This window comes from Peromyscus californicus, unplaced genomic scaffold (assembly GCF_007827085.1).
Source record: "Peromyscus californicus insignis strain IS unplaced genomic scaffold, ASM782708v3 Scaffold_7__1_contigs__length_154581171, whole genome shotgun sequence".
NCBI lineage: Eukaryota > Metazoa > Chordata > Mammalia > Rodentia > Cricetidae > Peromyscus > Peromyscus californicus.
Window position 1 is genome coordinate 30,046,647 of NW_026294595.1, and position 18,475 is coordinate 30,065,121.

The 18,475-nt window shown below is 43.4% G+C and overlaps 1 protein-coding gene across 1 annotated transcript in view; it reads right to left on the reverse strand.

Moving 5' to 3' along the window:
• Positions 1 to 18,475, reverse strand: part of Neb (nebulin) — a 176,356-nt gene that overhangs the window by 17,180 nt on the left and 140,701 nt on the right. Inside the window, 10 exon segments of the mRNA XM_052722611.1 lie at positions 1,624 to 1,716; positions 2,767 to 2,859; positions 4,183 to 4,287; positions 5,245 to 5,349; positions 6,704 to 6,817; positions 7,386 to 7,496; positions 11,084 to 11,188; positions 12,695 to 12,799; positions 13,514 to 13,618; positions 14,179 to 14,289. Coding sequence (XP_052578571.1) covers positions 1,624 to 1,716; positions 2,767 to 2,859; positions 4,183 to 4,287; positions 5,245 to 5,349; positions 6,704 to 6,817; positions 7,386 to 7,496; positions 11,084 to 11,188; positions 12,695 to 12,799; positions 13,514 to 13,618; positions 14,179 to 14,289 — 1,047 coding nt within the window.

Consider the following 18,475-nt stretch of genomic DNA (forward strand, 5'->3'; position numbering starts at 1 on the left):
CCCAGAAAGCAAAGTGACCACAAATGCTTTAGATGACAGCGACTTGAGGGTGTTTTGGTGAGTGTCCACAGAGACAAGCTACCATTGCAACATGCACTCAGGGACAAAGCAAGACAAAGTCCATAAAGATTTGCAGAAATTTTGTTATCTTGAAAACTGGATCCTAAGTTTTGCATTTTCCACAGTCAATACTTAGTATATTCTTGAAACGCATTAAATTATGACAACAAATTTAATTAACAAGAAACATTTTTGACTAGCATGTGCAAAGCCTTGGGTTTAGTTGCCAGTAACCAGCCCCTCAAAAAACAAAATACAAAAATACAAAAAAACAAAACAAACAAACAAAAAAAACCAACCCCAAACTAACCATTTCATTGTATCCAGGCTTAATATCCTGTGCATACTAGGTCTACATACCTGTGCTCAAAGCACATGTTGTCTGTTTTATAATTTTCTAACCATGTGGTGTTCTAATCCCTCCTCCTTCAGAGTCATTGAGAACTTTATGTATTTCTTACTGTTTTACCATATATATATATATAATTTTGACAGGCTCTTTTGCTACTTAGCCCTAACTGGTGTGAATGAAACTCCCAGGATCCCTCCTGCTTCAGCCTCCTGAGTGCTGGGATTACAGGCACGCATACACTTCCAGCTTTAAGGAAACCTTAGGTGATCCCTAGTTGGACACTTGATATGAGCAGTCATAATTTCTATTTCAGGAACAGCATCTTTCTCTGAATTTTTTGCCATGATTTCAGGATCAAGTAAGCTAGTGCTTGTTGGTTGGTCTTTTTTCACTGTGTTTATTTATGTTTTATTTGTTGCATTGGTATTGAACTCAGGGCCTCATGTATGATAGGCAAGTGTTCCACCACTGAGCTATGTCCTCAGTCTCTGCACTAAATCTATGGGTTTTTTGTTTGTTTGTTTTTTAACGAGCACTATCAAAGGACTGTAAAATGTAACCAAAAGAGTAAGGGATCCCCACTTTCTAATTCTTCTTCCTTTTTTTTTTTTTTTTAAAAAAAAGATTTATTTATTATGTATATAGTGTTCTGCCTGCATGCCAGAAGAGGGCTTCAGATCTCATTACAGATGGTTGGGAGTCACCGTGTGGTTGCTGGGAATTGAACTCAGGTCCTCTGCAAGAACAGCCAGGGCTCTTAACCGCTGAGCCATCTCTCCAACCCCCCACTTTCTAATTCTTATCTCCTTTTGTCTTAGTAAGTTGCAGCCTAAGCTCAGCATGGTGGTGCACGCGTGAATCCCATCACATGGAGGCAGAGGCAGGTGGACCACCCGAACAGAACAAAACTACAGAAAGGCAAGAAGTTACAACCCAAAGCAACACAGAACCCCTGGGCTTGTTTTCTTTTCAGGTTAGTGGACAGGAAATTCAAAATAAAGTTTACAATACAGCGAAGATATAAGGAGTAATAGGGAATGAGCTGCAACTGAGGTCTCTTGGTTACTTCTATGATCTGAGGGGGGACTAGGGAGGAAGCACAGCATCCCTAAGCATAAGAAGCCTTTGGCAGAAGGAAGGGATGGATGGAACTAGGGTACCAGTTGAGGGGTGGCCCATCACACAAATGCATGCTGAGTAAGAGTCTGTACCGAGCTAATGTGCTTCTGGGTCTCCTTGACACGCTTCACTTCGGGCAGGTCAGGGATCGGAGTTCCTTGACCAATTGCTTCTTTATACTTGACCTATATGGAAAGGGGGACACAAAGGTATAAGTGCATGCTGAAATCTTCCCACCGATTAGTAGTCCTGTATTTTTCAGGGGGTTGGAGATTGTGCATGTTTACTACACTTTCTACTACTCAGCTCTCCTTTAGTTATATTTGTATTGTCTTGAGACAAGGCCTCACTCTGTAGACCAGGCTCACCTCAGACTCACCGAGATCTACCTTCTTCTGCCTCCTGAGTGGTAGTGTAAAGGTGTTAGGTGCTCGCCATGCACTGTGGCTTTCTGTTTTTGCAGTTTTGAGGCACGACGGCAAACAAGCATGGGTTTCTTTCCCTCTTTTCCAAGTTCACAGATATAAAATTCATTATACTGTATCTCTTAGCAACCTTAGCAGATGGCGTTTTTACTTCTTATGTGGGACATCTGAACTTTTTACAGAGGAAGCACAGCAGAGCTCTCTCGTTTATCTGCATGGCCAGCATTGCTCCTCTTGCTCTTTGGGGTCATCACTGAGAAAACAAGGGCTCCCTGAACACAAACACTGCATACTAAAACCTGGCAATGCAGACAGCCAGGGAGGATGGGTAGCATGCACTTTGGAATGGACTGAATGAAGGGATGATTCATGCCCCAGGTAGGATGAGACAGGAAGCCACGAAAGTTATTATATCAGAAAGAATAATTATTCTGGGTTTTTCCATTTAACAATTTTGGACCAAGACTGCTTGAGAGGCAACTGAAATCAGAGAATGCAAAAGCAGGAAGAGGCCTCCTGACCGCCAGCATCTTCATACCCAGCAGTCCACTTGATTAGGACATATGTAGCCACACATGTCTCCAGAAAGGCTCATTCCTTGATGCTGATATGTCCTATTTTCTCCTAAGCCTCTGCTTTCCACATCTACCCTCATTCTTCTGAGAACCTCCACCGGCACACAGCATGTGATGACAGCAGTGTCCGGACACCTGCTTTTAGGTCGGATGCTGTTTCCAGTGACAGCGTTGGAGTGTGACTCAGAAGTTACAGATTTATCAAAGTCAGGTTGGGAATAGGACGTGTCCTTACCGAGCTGATGTGGTCCTGCGTTTGCTTCACTCTTAGCATCTCAGGGGTCTTTCCAATTGCTGTTCCCGGGGAGACATCCTCTTTATACAGAACCTGGGCATGCAGAATCAGGAGAGTGTTACACAGGAAGAAGGAAAGCTGGGCAGTGCCTGGTGAAAGACTAGCCCGCATGGCTTCTGTGAAAACAAAGACTCTCCACAGTGTCTTCAGGCAAGAGCTGAAGTATTGCATTTGAAGTCCTCCTGTCAGAATCAATACCCAGAACCATATAGGCAAGGCCAGCTGCCTGCCAGCTGGAGAGTTCTCTTTAGAATACCACAGTATATTAATACAGGATGAGAAAAAAAAAACAGAAAACGTTGATGGAAAACCACAGAACTCATTAAAGAAATGCAGTCAGTCAGTCAGTCAGTTATTTTGTAGAGGGCTAATAAGAGAAAATCACATCACAAAGAAATCCACCTTCTTGGAACAAGACAACACGTGTTACTGTCTGAGTTACTATTGGAGATTAAAAAACTACAAAGAGAAGAGTTATTTTGTTAGATTTAAGTTATTTCAAATGTTCTCAGGGTGATGATTTGGGAACACAGTTTGGGGCATTTTTCCAAGGACCTACTAGCATCAACTGGGCAAGTTAGAGGTTAATTGCCTGTGTGAGTGTGGGGCCTATGTACCTTCTTAAAGAGAACGGCACTGTTAGGTTAGCATTAGACGGAGAGTAAATAGGAAATGTACCGAGCTGAAATTCTTTTGGTTTTCTTTGACACGCAGTATTTCTGGCGTGTCTTGAACAACTGTAATTTTCCCTTTACTGTTTTTAAGGTCACACTGGTATTGGAGCTATGAAGAAAGAGTAAATATCCTGTTAAGATTCCAACATTGTCTGACACATTTTATAATTGTTTTACATTGTGGATAGGAAGTTAAAATTTTACATGGCACAATAATCACAATGTAATAGCCCAAAGTCAGTTCCTTACTAAGAATTTAGGAGAAAAACTAATTTTAGTGAAGAGGTGTTGCTGGAGATTTGTCGGGGATTGAACCCAGAGTCTCACACCACAGAAAGCATGTGTTTTAACACCAAGCTGAGTGTACTCCCAGACATAGAGCTAATTTTTGAAAACCTAAAATGTACAAAAAAATTTTAAGGTATTTCTTGCTTAGATTTAGTTGGAGGAGGACATATCACCAAAAAAAAAGATGGTAACAGTTTGTATTCAGTGACAAGAAGCCACCTATTGAGCGGGTGAGACTTGCATGTTCATTTGGGATTAAAATGCAGGGTGAGCCCAGAGAAGAAGATTCACGTGTGCTCCTTTGCCCTCATGGGATGCCAAGTGTGTGTCCTCAAAGCCACCCCCCTTAGTCTGCTGTCCCCCCACCGGTGGGCCGGGCCTTCACAGAACTTACAAGGCTGAAATTCTTCTGGTTCTCACGGACTCTTTGCATCTCTGGAGTGTCCAGGACAGTCTCATAGTACGACATGGACTTCTCCGCATCCTCCTTGTACTTTTTCTGGGAAAAGGTTCCAAGAAACAGGGAGCATGAGCTCTATGGTGACATAGGCTGCTAACTTAAAACGTTCCTTCCACTTCAGCACAGGGAAGGTTCTTTGAGTCCTGCCCATGCAGGCACATCCTGATCATCACCGAACAGTACTAACACATGAAGAAATCCTGTTTGTTTATTTATATATTTAGGTTTTTTGAGACAGGGTTTCTCTGTGTAGCTTTGCGCCTTTCCTGGAACTCACTCTGCAGCCCAGGCTGGCCTCGAACTCACAGAGATCCGCCTGGCTCTGCCTCCCGAGTGCTGGGATTAAAGGCATGTGCCACCACTGCCCGACTTATTTTGTTTTTATATTTGTTTAATTTGGTTTCTGAGACAGGATCTTGGATTATAGCCTATGCTGGCCTCCCGCGCCGTCCTCCCCAAGTGCTGAGAAGACAAGGACTTGCCCCCACAGACAGCTTTCCTCCTTTTTCTCACAGGATTTGCAGGACCCAGAAGTTAGCCAGCCTGGATGCTCCAGGTTGTATGGTTCACGTTGATGACTCAGTCTTGCCACAGGTGGGTGGTCTACTTTGTGTCTTCCACATGTACTCACACACCTTAAGCCCACCTTAGAGCAGATGCTGACATAGTCATTAATTGTGAGCTGTGCCTCGGAAGTGCTCCTTAGTGCTCCGAACTTCCCTCCTGACCATTTGAGTTTTTTCTTCCAGTGTTTTGGCTAGATCCCAAGGTGTCACACTTGACTACTGAGGTGCCCACACTCCAACCCTTCTTACAATCTGTCTTTAAATCCGATTCAGAAACCTCAATTCTGACTCAAATCTGCACTGTCAAGGAAGGCCCTCTGTTCTGGCATTGGCGGTGGGGTAAGGGGGAGGGGGAACAGCAGGAAACTGTGGTCTGAGAGAGCAATTCATTAGGAATTAATAGGAAAACCTTGCCCTAAAGCAATCTTACCTGGCTGGAAAGGTTCTTGACCTGCTGAGCGTGAATGATCTCTGGGGTATCAACGACAGAAGTGAAATTGGCCTTTTCCATCTCTGCTGATTGCTTGTATTTAATCTGTGAAAGGACATCCAAACAGTCTGGTGAAGGTTTCCAATATGCAGAGCACTTACAGCCTTGGTTGAATTAAGAGCTGATTATATTTTTTTCTTTCTTCTTTGTTTTTTATTCTGGCATTCAATGACATTTTTTTTCCTATTGTGTTTATAGTTTTTAAAGTTTTAGAATTTTATGTATATGGGTGCTTTGCCTGTAGGTATGTCTGTGCATCACATGCGTGCCTGTGCATCACATGTGTGCCTGTGCATCACATGTGTGCCTGTGCATCACATGCGTGCCTATGCATCACATGCATGCCTGGTGCCTGCAGAGGCCAGGCGAGGATGTTGGAGCTCCTGAAACATGAGGTATAGAAGGTAGTGAGCTGCCATGTGAGTGCTAGGAATCTAACCCGAAGGTCCTCCACAAGAGAAGCCAGTGCTCTTAACCACTGAGTCGTGTTAACCTCCTGCCCGTGCTTATAGTTTTATATTGAAGAGTGAGATTCAGAAAGGTCTTAGCTGTTAAAGATTTGCTTTCCATTTAGATGTAGGATGAGTGTGAGTATGTAAAGCAGGGGTTGTTTGCATAAGACCTGACACCAGGGAGCCTTACACAACACTGAATGCCTCAAAAGATGTGTTTTAAATTTAGTTAAATTTAGGTCGAGAAGCAGGGGGAAAAGAACTCCCCAAACAATCTAATGAAGATTCTTAGTGCCAAATAAGGAGTGATTTGGCTAAGAAACAAGGATGTCAGAAACTGCCCCAGTTCCATGCAGTAATTTGGTCTGCACATTGTTTTGAACATCCCTGGTGGTTATAGACTCAGGAAGGCAGACAGAAGCAGCCTGGCAATAGGTCCCTGGGCCTTACATTGCACTTCACCAAGCAGACGCTTAAGGATGCTAAACATTTAATGTCACAAACAAGTAAAATGACAGAGGGCCAACAAAATATCCTTAGAATCACGACCACCTTTGGAAATATGAGCAGGGATAGAGCTGACCTGGCTGGCCATGTCTGTAGCATGCAGGGATAGAGCTGACCTGGCTGGTGACATCTGTAGCATGCAGGGATAGAGCTGACCTGGCTGGTGACATCTGTAGCATGCATGGATAGAGCTGACCTGGCTGGTGACATCTGTAGCATGCAGGGACACAGCACTGACCTGGCTGGTGACATCTGTAGCATGCATGGATAGAGCTGACCTGGCTGGTGACATCTGTAGCATGCATGGATAGAGCTGACCTGGCTGGTGACATCTGTAGCATGCAGGGATAGAGCTGACCTGGCTGGTGACATCTGTAGCATGCATGGATAGAGCTGACCTGGCTGGTGACATCTGTAGCATGCAGGGATACAGCACTGACCTGGCTGGCGATGTCTGTAGCGTTCTTGGCCCGCATAAAATCTGGAGTCTCATTGGCCATGGCATTCAAGCCTCTTCCTTTAACTTCTAGCTCCAGGTCTCGCTTATATTCTTTCTGTAGAAGAATTGTTTTAAAAGAAAAAGGTCACCTGCCTTCTCTTAGCAGGTGGTAACAGTACTGCATGAATAAAAATCCACATAACATGCCCCTTCAGGAGTCACAGGTGGTGTCCTTGCCAGCTGCCTTCCCAGGACAGGATGGCATGCTTGTTTATCCTGCTCTATGTACGGTGACATTAAGCAAGGGAAGTCTGTTAACACAGAAAGTAAATTTTAAATCTGGGTTGGTACATTTTAAATCTGGTTAAATTAGGATTAAATTTAGGTGCATACCACCTCAGTGAGGTATGATGTTTTCATTTAAATGAACATTGTGAATACAATGTTCAAAACTAAATCAAGTAATATTAGATACTACTTGGTTATGACAACTGCTAGAGACACATACTGTTTACATATCTACTTATCAGAAATGGACATGCATTTTATTTAGCAGTTAATCATTATTCTGGATATAAAATCTGAAATGCAAAAATGATTTTTCTCTCTCTCTCTTGGTCTACCTTGGGTAGGATGCAGATCCATATTAATTATGTGTGTGCAGTAGTTGACTCTGGTCTTACCTCATTGAGGATCTGAGTGGCGTTCTTCGCTCTCAGCATGTCAGGAGTGTCTTCCATTTCAGTGAGGCCTCTCCCACGAATGCTTTCTTCTAGATCTTTCCTATACTCTTTCTATATCACAAGACAGAAGCAACAAAACTGACAAAAAAGCCTGGATTGTTCCCTTAGGCAAAGAGCCAAAAAGCAAACCAAAACAAATTAATGAATAAATAAATAAAACAATTATTCCAATTTTTAACAGTTCCTGGTTGAGTAAGTAAATACATGAGTAAATATAGGGTGTATGGTTCACAGTGGATGTTAATTATTAAATACAAGACTAGAAATTAATAGAATGCAAAGGTAGGCATGTTTTATTAGGTTATCTAAGAATACTAAGCTATGCATGTTTTATTAGAGATTCCATTTTAAAAATTATTAGAATTAAAAGGGTCATAGATTAGACAGTAGTACCAAACACGGGACCTCCACCTGAAATCCCGAGTGGACCCGGGCAGGGCACAGTGAGGAGTCATTAGTGTGATTATTGGGTGAAGAGGGAAGCGAAGACCAAGTAGCTACTACCTCGCTTGCTATTTTGGTTGCATGTCTGACATGTAACAAGGCTGGCGTGACTTCCAGGCCTGTCAGGTTTCTGCCTTTAATGGACTCTTCATAATCTTTCCTATATTCTTTCTAATATGAGTGGGAAGGAAAAACAAGAGAGACCATTAGAATCCACATTTCAGTCCTAAGAAGAAAAATTCTATTTTCTTTCCGGGTTTGGCCTCTTAGTCACAGTTCTGACAAGGGTCGCGCATTTGAAAGTGTCTCGTCATTCTGGAAATACTTGGCTGGCAGTCAGTGGCTCTAAAGAAACTCTGAAGCTCTCCGATGACTCCCCAAAGTCTGTCTAAGGTTACAATGGAGCTGACCCCAACCATGGTGGGAGGACAGCTGGGCCATCAACTTAGACCCTACTCTCTTCCTGAGACTGTCCCATTTCATTGTTTTATTATTATTTCCATTATTGTGGGTGACGTGTGAGTGAGAGCATGGGCACACACGCACCACAGTGCTTATGCCATGTGTGGAGGACAGGGACATTCGCAGGAGTCGGTTCCCGCCTTGGGTTTCGTGGGTCTTCAGGATGGGACTCCACTTGTCAGGCCTGAACTGCGAGTGATTTGCACACTGAGTCATCACGCTGGTCCCGTCCCACTTCAAATTTGATTTGATTGGATTTTTATGTGTATGGGCTTTTGCCTGCTTAGGCCAGAAGGGGGTGTTGGATTTCCCAAGAACTGGATTTACAGTTGGGAGCTGCCCTGTGGGTGCTGGGAATCAAACCTGGGTCTTCTGGAAGAGCAGCCTGTGCTCTAAACCATGGAGCCATCTCAACAGCTCAACAGCTCAACAGCTCAACATCTCAATAGCTCAACATCTCAACAGCTCAACATCTCAACAGTTCAACATCTCAACAGCTCAACATCTCAACATCTCAACATCTCAACAGCTCAACATCTCAACAGTTCAACATCTCAACAGCTCAACATCTCAACATCTCAACATCTCAACATCTCAACAGCTCAACATCTCAACAGTTCAACATCTCAACATCTCAACATCTCAACATCTCAACAGCTCAACAGCTCAACAGCTCAACATCTCAACATCTCAACAGCTCAACAGCTCAACAGCTCAACATCTCAACAGCTCAACATCTCAACAGCTCAACATCTCAACATCTCAACAGCTCAACAGCTCCTCCACCACTAGTTTTTCTTTCTTTCGTTTTTAAGTGGACAAAATTTCAGAATTTACAGCACCTCCAGGGGATAAACTTAGAAAGAAGAGCCCAAGGGACTGAACCTTCATTGGCACTTCTCATCATCATGACTTCTTATTTTTGAGCTGTGACAGGCTGGCTTTGGACTCGTGATCCTCCTGCATCAGCCTCCTGAGTGCTGAGATTACAGGTGTGTGCCAACACCCTTGTCGTAGCCTCCTTTTCCACCTCTTCATGTAACAGTCAACATCTACCATGTGCCAGCCCTTTGTTAGGCTCTGGCATCTCAGTGCCAGGCAGTCATGTCTGCATCCCAGTGCCAGGCAGTCATGTCTGCATCCCAGTGCCAGGCAGTCATGCCTGCATCCCAGTGCCAGGCAGTCATGTCTGCTTCACAGTACCAGACAGTCATGTCTGCGTCACAGTGCCAGGCACAGTCATGTCCTCTTGGGCTCCCAGGAAGCAGCAAGGGGCTCGTGGCCTGTTACTTTAATCTCTGAATAGACTAGGTGAACAGTGAGTCAGGAGCATAGGAATCTGTGGTTTCAGCCATGGTTGAGAGAACGGGTTATCCCCCTCTTCCCCGATCTCTTCAACACATAACATCACTCTCGTAGAGAACAGGAATAGATGTGAGAAGCATGCTTTTGTGACTTATGTTCATGAAGTTTTAAATGCCCAGAAAAGTTTCGAGAGTACTACAAAGCACTCCTTTAGTGCTTACTTCAGATTCACCAATTATTTGAACCTGTTTTAAACCTTCCATGGCCTGCATTCCACATACCAGGAAAGTCCAAAAACTGCTCTTCTTAAAAAAACAAAAGAAGCCGGGTGGTGGTGGCGCACACCTTTAATCCCAGCACTCGGGAGGCAGAGGTAGGCGGATCTCTGTGAGTTCGAGGCCAGCCTGGTCTACAAAGCGAGTTCCAGGAAAGGCGCAAAACTACACAGAAAAACCCTGTCTCGAAAACCCAAAAAAAACCCCAAACAAACAAAAGAAACCATCATCTGTTGTTATAGTTGGAGATTGGCTCATGGAGAAGAGGCAAACAAGATCCCAAGAGACCCATTTCCCTGTAAAATTCCCTTCTCCACTTACAGTTCAAAGTGAAAAAAATATTTTAAAAATATCTCCACTTTTCATGATAAGGAATATGGCATTTTGACTCAATATTTTTCATGCATGTATATAATATACTTGGATCATATCTGCATCCCCACCACATCTCTGTCTCTGTCTCTTTATCCTTCTTTTCTCCCCTTCTTCCATCCTGGTCTTCTTCACACATAATTCCCTCTGTGCATTCATGCCCTTAAAAGTAAAATCTGTGTTCTGTAAACATAGGACATTTGTCCAAGTTTGGCTTATTTAACTTAACATGACGACCTCCAGTTCCATCCATTTGCCTACAAGTTACATGACTCCCTTCTGTATGGGTCAGCAGAACTCCCCTGCATATAAATAACATGACTTTTTCCATATCTATTCATCTGTTGATGGGTAAGCAGGCCAGTTGCCTGACTTGGCTGTAGTTAATACTGCCACAGTAAACATGGACGTGCAGGAATGGATCCCCACTTGTTTGGCTTGGGGCATCCCACTAAGTGGAGAGCATGGCAAAGCAGCAATGCACCTGTGCAGTGGGAACTTTTCATCCAGCAAAAAAATATTCAAATTGTATTCCATATCATCTTTTCACATTTAGGGATAATTGTTTTCTAATTTTATGAAAACGTTTGTTGGAACAAAACAGGTATGCCAAATACTACTCAAAACATCTTAAAGAAAATAAATGTAGAATTTCTGCAGTGAGCAAGATTTTAGGAATCATGGGTTACAAAGTTGTACCTCCTACCACTTTCGGGTAATTGGAGCCAGTGTTCATTGTTTAATGGTGTGGTCCTTGCGTGAAGTTTCTGCAGCACTTACCCCACTCTGCATCTGCTGGGACTCTTTGGCGGTAATATAGGTTGGAGTCTCAAAGTCGAGCATGGGCTTTCCTCGTTCCTTTTCATATTTTTCTTTGTATTTCACCTAGTGATGAGAAGGTCTGTTAATACCTCTCTGCTTGTCACTTCCTAGACAGAGACTTTATGGACAGAAATGTATTACTTTATTTAATATTATCCGAGACAGGTTCTCACAATGTATCACAGACTAGCCTTGCACTCACAGTCCTCTTGCCTCAGCTTCCCAAGTACTGGGATTACAGGAATGGACCACTCCTAAGCTAGGGAAAGGACCTTCAGTTGACAAACGATGTCCAGTTGACTCATCTCATTGCTACTCAAAAGACTTTCCTGTTGTAGTACAGATCTAGGACCTTTGAGTTGATGCCTGGGGATGGGGTAAGGGTGGGGAAGAGAACCAATGTTGCCAGAGACATACACTCTACAATGTTTAGATTTAATTCAGAGACACAAAAGAATCAGCAGCAAAAATCAGCCGACAGAAATACTGATGTATGGAAATGATGCTCAGAGAAAAGTACCCTTATATGAGGTTGGCCAAGATTTGATAAAGATATATGAGTGCTTTGAGAATAAATAGCATCTGTTGATACTTCTGATAAAACCCCCAGTTCTCACAAGAACTATCATCAGAGACGTGTGGGTTCAACTGGATGGAGAACACGTGAATGCAGGCTTTATACGCAAAGAACTTCCCCCGGACCGACACTCTCCCTCTCTGTTTAGCTATTTACGATAAATTGGCATTGAAAGGAAAACCAGTTTACAGCTGGGTTGAATGACAAACTTGATATTGTCAAATAAGGTTGAATGACAAATAAACTTGATATTGTCAAATAAAATTATCTCCTCCTTACAACATGCTATTAATGATCGGGGAGTCACATAGACAGACTATCTCACAGAGAAGAAACAGACAGAAAGAGAAAAAGACCCTTCCACACATAGCCTTAATGGCCTTGCTCAACTCAGCTCTCAGTTATGCTGGGACACTGAGGAGGACACACACTGCTTTACATGGGATGTGGGAGCACCTATAGTGACTCAGCCCCCGGCTAATACCTGATGGGGCCCCAAAACAGTGATTTTGTGGTAGCAAGGCCATGTTAGTAGTGAGTTCTTTTCTCTGAAAAAAAAATATATATAACATTTCCTCTGATAAAAATTACAACACTCAGAGACTCTTCCAGAGCTAGATCTGATCATGTCACTTGTCTAGTAAAACCCGCCCCTTGGATTCCCTGTCATTTCCTGACTTGGGACACAGAACACATCAGGGGGCACATCAGGGTTACTGTAAGGGGTTTGTCTCTCTGGGAAATTAACTGTCATGCTTCCAGCCCTGTCACAACCTAAACAAACAGTCCAGCATGTATATTTTTCTACTGCATACAAATACTGCTGATATAATAATCTCAAAATGTTACTAAATTCAAAGCCCCGGTACCCATGAGTATTTTCTCAAATAATGTCTATGAAAAGCCTCATTCCTGGAGAGGACTCGATGCTGGTTTTTGATACCGTGGGTGAGTTGAAGCTGGGTGAAGGCAAGCCATCTTGATGGACTTACTATGCTCTGCAGCTCCGTGGCTTCTTTGAGGTGCAGCTGCTCCAGGTTATCGGGTATGGTGTGGTAGTGGCCTTTGCTCTTCTCATAGTTCTTCTTGTACTGGTACTGAAGGGAAGCGGCAGAAAACACATCAGTGGAAAGGCTCCACAATGCCTCAGTTTTCCCTCTTTAGATTTGGTGGTTAAGGGCCAGGTGTGCAGTGCACGCCTTTAATCCCTGTTCTCAGAGGCAGAGGTGACAGAGGTCTGCATCCAGAGCCAGTCTGCTTTACATAGCAAACCCCAGGCCAGCCAGGTCGATACAGAGAGACCCCCCTCCCCACCCCATCACCCTTCCCTGCCAAGAAAAAAGAAGAAAGCAAAACAAAAGTTGGATAGCTAGAGCTCCAAGTGCAGCACTGTTCCTAATGCCAGATGCAAACACTGCCCTGCTGTGGCTGCTCCTGAACAGGCATCACTGAAGTGAGAGGCTCTTCTAGACGATTCTTTTACATCCTTACAAAGACTGCAGCTATTTGGTTTGATGTGTTTTGTTTTTTTGTTTGTTTGTTTGTTTGTTTTTCTCCTGGGCATCAAACCCATGGGTAAACATTATGGAGCTACATCCCCAACCCAAATAGAAGCAGTTTTACATTTTAAGAGGCACTGTAGTTGATGCAGGATGGGTAGATTAACGTCATTTGCAGGAATATCGTCAAATGGGAATTCTGTGATAAATGTAGTGTTATCACTAGCAGAGAGGAGACCGTAGGAGCTCAGAGGGGGAAGCAAGCTGAAAATGGCCGAAGGGAGTTGTTTCCAGGGCAATGAGTGAGCTTACAGAACTGGCAAGCTGGCTGGTATTCAGGACGTGATGCATTATCAGAGACTCCTTCATGTCAGTCACCGGCTTGTGGAGTTTCTTCAGGTCGGCCTTATATTTAACCTAGCGGTGACGGAGGAAAACGGGAAGTCACACAAATAGAAAATAGAAAGCAGCACTAAGGAAAATGACAGGAAGATATCCCTTCGTGAAGTGAATGCTGGGGATGGCTGTGAAGGAAACCACTCTGTGCACAGCTGCCAGAGAGCCGAAACGACCCAGGTCCATCACTAGGTAAATGGAGATCATCAACAAAAGTGTGATATACTGGAATATTGGAACACTGAAATGTTTCTCAGCCATAAAATGGGATGCAGGACTAATTAATTTGGCACTGTGGTGAGAACCTTAAAATGCTACACTAAATAAGATAAGACACAAAGATAGATGTTATAGGATTCCACTTATATGACATTTGTAAATTAGGCAGAATCATTCAGACAGAGAGGTTACCAGGAGTTAAGGGAAGTAAGGGTTGCTTAGTGGTTTTGTTTGGGGTAATTAAAAGGCGTTGGAAATAGTGGTGGTGATTGGAGAATGCTGTGAAAGTGACTAATGCTCCTGAAGTATGGTTAAAATGGCCAACAGTATGTTATACAATTCACCACTATTAAAGAACATACCTCACTTGCAAGGTTGTTAGCATCTTTCATAGTTTTGTAGAGCTGGCTGTCTTTTGGGTTGTATTTTGGTGTCTTGCCCTTCTCTTTGTCAAAATTTTCTCGGTATTTAACCTAACAACAAATGCAAACATCCAGATTATTCCTAGGCATCTGACAGGGAAATGTGAACAGTAGTGAATAGACCCATGTTATAAATGATCACACAATTTGTTACCCCTGTGGGGCAGTTTTAAGAGTTTAAGGGAGTACTGTCAGCAGTTATGAGGGTCAACAATCAGGAATGGTATCAAGTGATGCAGGACTGTGTTGACTTTGCTCATTGTATTATCTGGAGGCATCAATGGCTTCCTCTTGCTAATACAAGTCAATACTAAGCAGCAACGGCTTTAGGCTGAATTCAGAGAGGCTGTCTACAATACCAGGATCATTTTAGCTTTCCCACCTGGGCACATCAAACATCTTAGAGCTGTTGTAAGGAATGGAGAGGGGGTTGTAAATGTCAAATGTTGAGAAGTGAGAATTTGTTAAGCTAGAAGAATTTATTATTACCTAAAAATAGGACTTTGATTATATCATCATCGTCATTATTACTATTTTTAACTCACAGGGGCCAGCATGATGGTTCAGCAGGTAATGGCTTCGAGTATCAGATTTAAAATGAAGAAAAAGTGAGATATTTTAGAATAACGAAGAATGTAAGATTCATTGTATTCATTGCACATAGGAGTAAAGACATGCAAAGGAGTGAATGTAAGGAAGAGACAGTCACTATGCCCAAGAAGACATAAAAAGATAGCTACTCACTGGAGAATCCAACCAAATAACTTTCCTTATTGACAAACAAACTGATGCCTTCATCACTAACCTCAGTGGATCAAGTCTAGAAGTTCACTAGCGTCCCATTCTTACCACAGGTTAAACCAATTAAAAAGCATCATTGGTTCTTAGGGTTGGAACATTCTCTCTACACTGCAACCATTGCCCCAGGAAGCATACAGAAGATAAACAAAAGGTTACTGGAGTGGGGGGAGGGGGCGGGAGGATGGACCAGGGAAGAGTCTCGAGGGTCCCTACCAACAGTATAAAAGGGATAACAGTGGGTGGGGTTGGAGGCCAGACAGCCAAATACAGAAAGAAAGAACACTGTTCAGTCTGAGGTTGCCTGCAAGCTGTGTGAGAGCCCCAGGGCTTCAGTTTTCAGGGGTCCTTGCCATGTTGCAGTGGGCTTTCTGGGTTGCACTACCCCCCCACCCCCAAAAAACAAAACAAAAACCTCAATGGTTCACCCAATTGGACTTGGTTGCAATCATTACTTTGATCTGTTGTGAGCTCCCTTTCTGGGGTGAGTGGATATGTGAGTTGCCTCTACCCAGGAAAAGTGTCACCCAACCCAGGGAAATTCATTGATTCAAACTTCTCTCAGCCTTCATCACAGCCATCTGCTGATTCTCCTTGCAATAGATGGCCGTTAATACAGAGACTCTCAACGAGAAAAGAAAAACACAAAATCCACGGCGGAAGTATCACTCACCCACATACCAGGATACCTCCCTCTGCCAGATTTAAAACCAGTGCCCCTCAGGCTTCATCACGGTGCTTCCCTGATTGCCTGATGTGCCCCGCAGAACAGAGACTGTGAAGTCTAAAACCAACAGAGCCTGCCAGACCGGAGAAGACGCCACCACAGCGCAAGGACTCACACACTCTGTCTGCATCCACCGTGGGAAGCAGAGGGGACGATGCATGAGGATGGGAGGGTACTGTAGGCACAAAGACAGAACAGGGGGGTGGAAAGCAAAGCCGCATCCCAGGAACAAAATGTAGGCACTGCTACCGGGCTCTGCTCTGAAAGCAATTCACTCCCAAACGAGAGGGAAGTCTGGGAACGAAGTGGGAAGAACTGGTGTCCAGACCAGAAGGCAAAAACTTATGTTTAGAAACCCAGAAGATGAGGGATGGCCACCACAGTTACGACACCAAGAGAAAGTGCACCAGTCCACATGGGGACAGGAAGAAACAGATCCTCATGCTGAGTGAGAACAAAACCTAGAAGTGTGCAGGCCATCTGCGCTCTGTCTTTGACACTGTAACTTCTTTCAGAAGCAGTATTTGTTCTGAGGAACGGCCATTCCATTGGCCTCATCTGAGTTTCTTCACTCAATCTCAAGTTTACTTAAATTTCCAACTTTTAAAATTAACACAACAACCCCAAACACCTTACCTCTCTAAAAGAGGGCTGCCAGGCAAACGCAGCCTAGCATAATGATTAACATGATCTGAGCACCTTGGGCTTTCGTTTAACCAACCCTATCTTCAAAGATGCGTCCATACAGAAGACTCAGCACTTCAGCAATGGGGAGGGTGGCATTGGACTGGGTGGAGAGGGCAGTGACAACACATACTCTTGGCATTCAGGACCATCGAACCTACTTTTGTTCACTAACCATGGAAGCCTCTGGGGTAGCTGTTTGGCTATGGCCCAACGAGAGGCAGCACCCAGGCTCTGTTAATCCACAAGGCTCAGTTATTGGTCTGTTCCACACACAGTGCTGGAAGAGGTTATAAATTAGCTTTCTTCCTAATACTTACTTTTAACTGTTTAACATCTATTTAATGGTTTAATGTCTAATTGTTTAGCTGGTTTTCAGGGCACTGTATAAGGCATTGGTACTTATAAAGACTGAAAGAACAATCCCCAAATAGAAAATTACTCCCATGAAGACTTGTTTTACAACGGATGAAGGAACTATGAGGAAAATATTTGACCATCTTCCTGCTCCAAGTGTGTTTCAGAAAAAAAAAGCTTTGAGAAGAAAAGGAGACCATACGAGAAGTGTGTTAGTTTGGGAGAAAATGACCCCCAAAGGGAGTGGTACTATTAGGAGGTGTGGCCTTGTTGGAGGAAATGTATCACTGTAGGGGCGGACTTTGAGGTCTCCTTTGCTCAAGCTTCCCTCAGTGTGACAGTCAGTTGACTTCCTGTTGCCTGAAAGATATAGCACTCCCAGCTCCAGCATCATGTCTGCCTGCACGCTGCCATGCTACCCATCATGATAATGGACTGAACCTCTGAAACTGGAAGTGAGCTACCCCAAATAAATGTTTTCTTCATAAGAGTTGCTGTGGTCATGGTGTCTCTTCACAGAGCTAGAAACCCTAACTAAGACAGTAAGTATTCCCCTCAACAATTCCCCACAGCCTTATACATGTTCCAAAGTTTACAGGAAAAAAGGACAGGACCTTTTTTAACAGGACTAGCAGGACCTGGTGAGTCCTCTGACCAAGGCGAAGAAAATGAGAAAGCCAGAGAAGCTGCCTTGCTGGCATCATTCTTACATTACCGATGAGAATCTTAAATTGTCTCATCACGGCTGCATGTGTTATGTACCGCATACATGGCATTGACATGGTATTCTACTTAGGCACATAGCAAGACAGAAAAGTCAGCATGGGGAGACCACCCAGTGTTGAGGTCCTTGGCCAAGGGCTACACAGGACACTATCAAACATTACCAAAAGAGCAAGCCTTTCATACAGTGTGAGTCAGGAAGATGAGCTCATAGAGTTCAGGTAAGATACATTCTTCATGTGACATAGGATTTACTTAGGATTTAAATTTACGTAGGATTTACAGGCCTCTCTATGTTTAAAAAACTTACATTTTAAAAGTTTCAACATCAAAATAATTTGAAAACTGTATAACGTTGGAAATTTAAAAACATTAAGAATGTTTTATGTTTGTAAGTTCTTGTTATTTTTTACTACAAGATCATAGTTTTTTTAAAAAGTATTATGTTTTGGTCTCAAGTGATCATATGATTCCATTAATTTATGATAAAATATCGAATAGAAAATTTGCATATAAGTATGAGGAATCATGAAATTGGTCTGTTCTAGATTCCTTGAGAGAAATGCATCAGGTTTTTCAGGTGAGGGTCCATGGTTCCTGAGACACTGTGTACCTTTTAGTTCCTGAGAAACTGAGGCACTCCCTGAGGCAGTGAAGGCCACCTGTGTGTCTCTGTGTTCCTTAGAAGTCAGGGAGGCATACAGAAGCTTGGCTGGACAATTGGTCTTAGACATTGATCTTGTGTACCTGTATAGCTTGCAAACATCATTGAATCCTGGCAACTACAAGTGCATTGATCCTAAAATCCTCCATTGCTTCTGATCAATGTATAAAATCTGATGGCTTGCGCCAGGCGGTGGTGGCGCACGCCTTTAATCCCAGCACTCGGGAGGCAGAGCCAGGCGGATCTCTGTGAGTTCGAGGCCAGCCTGGGCTACCAAGTGAGTT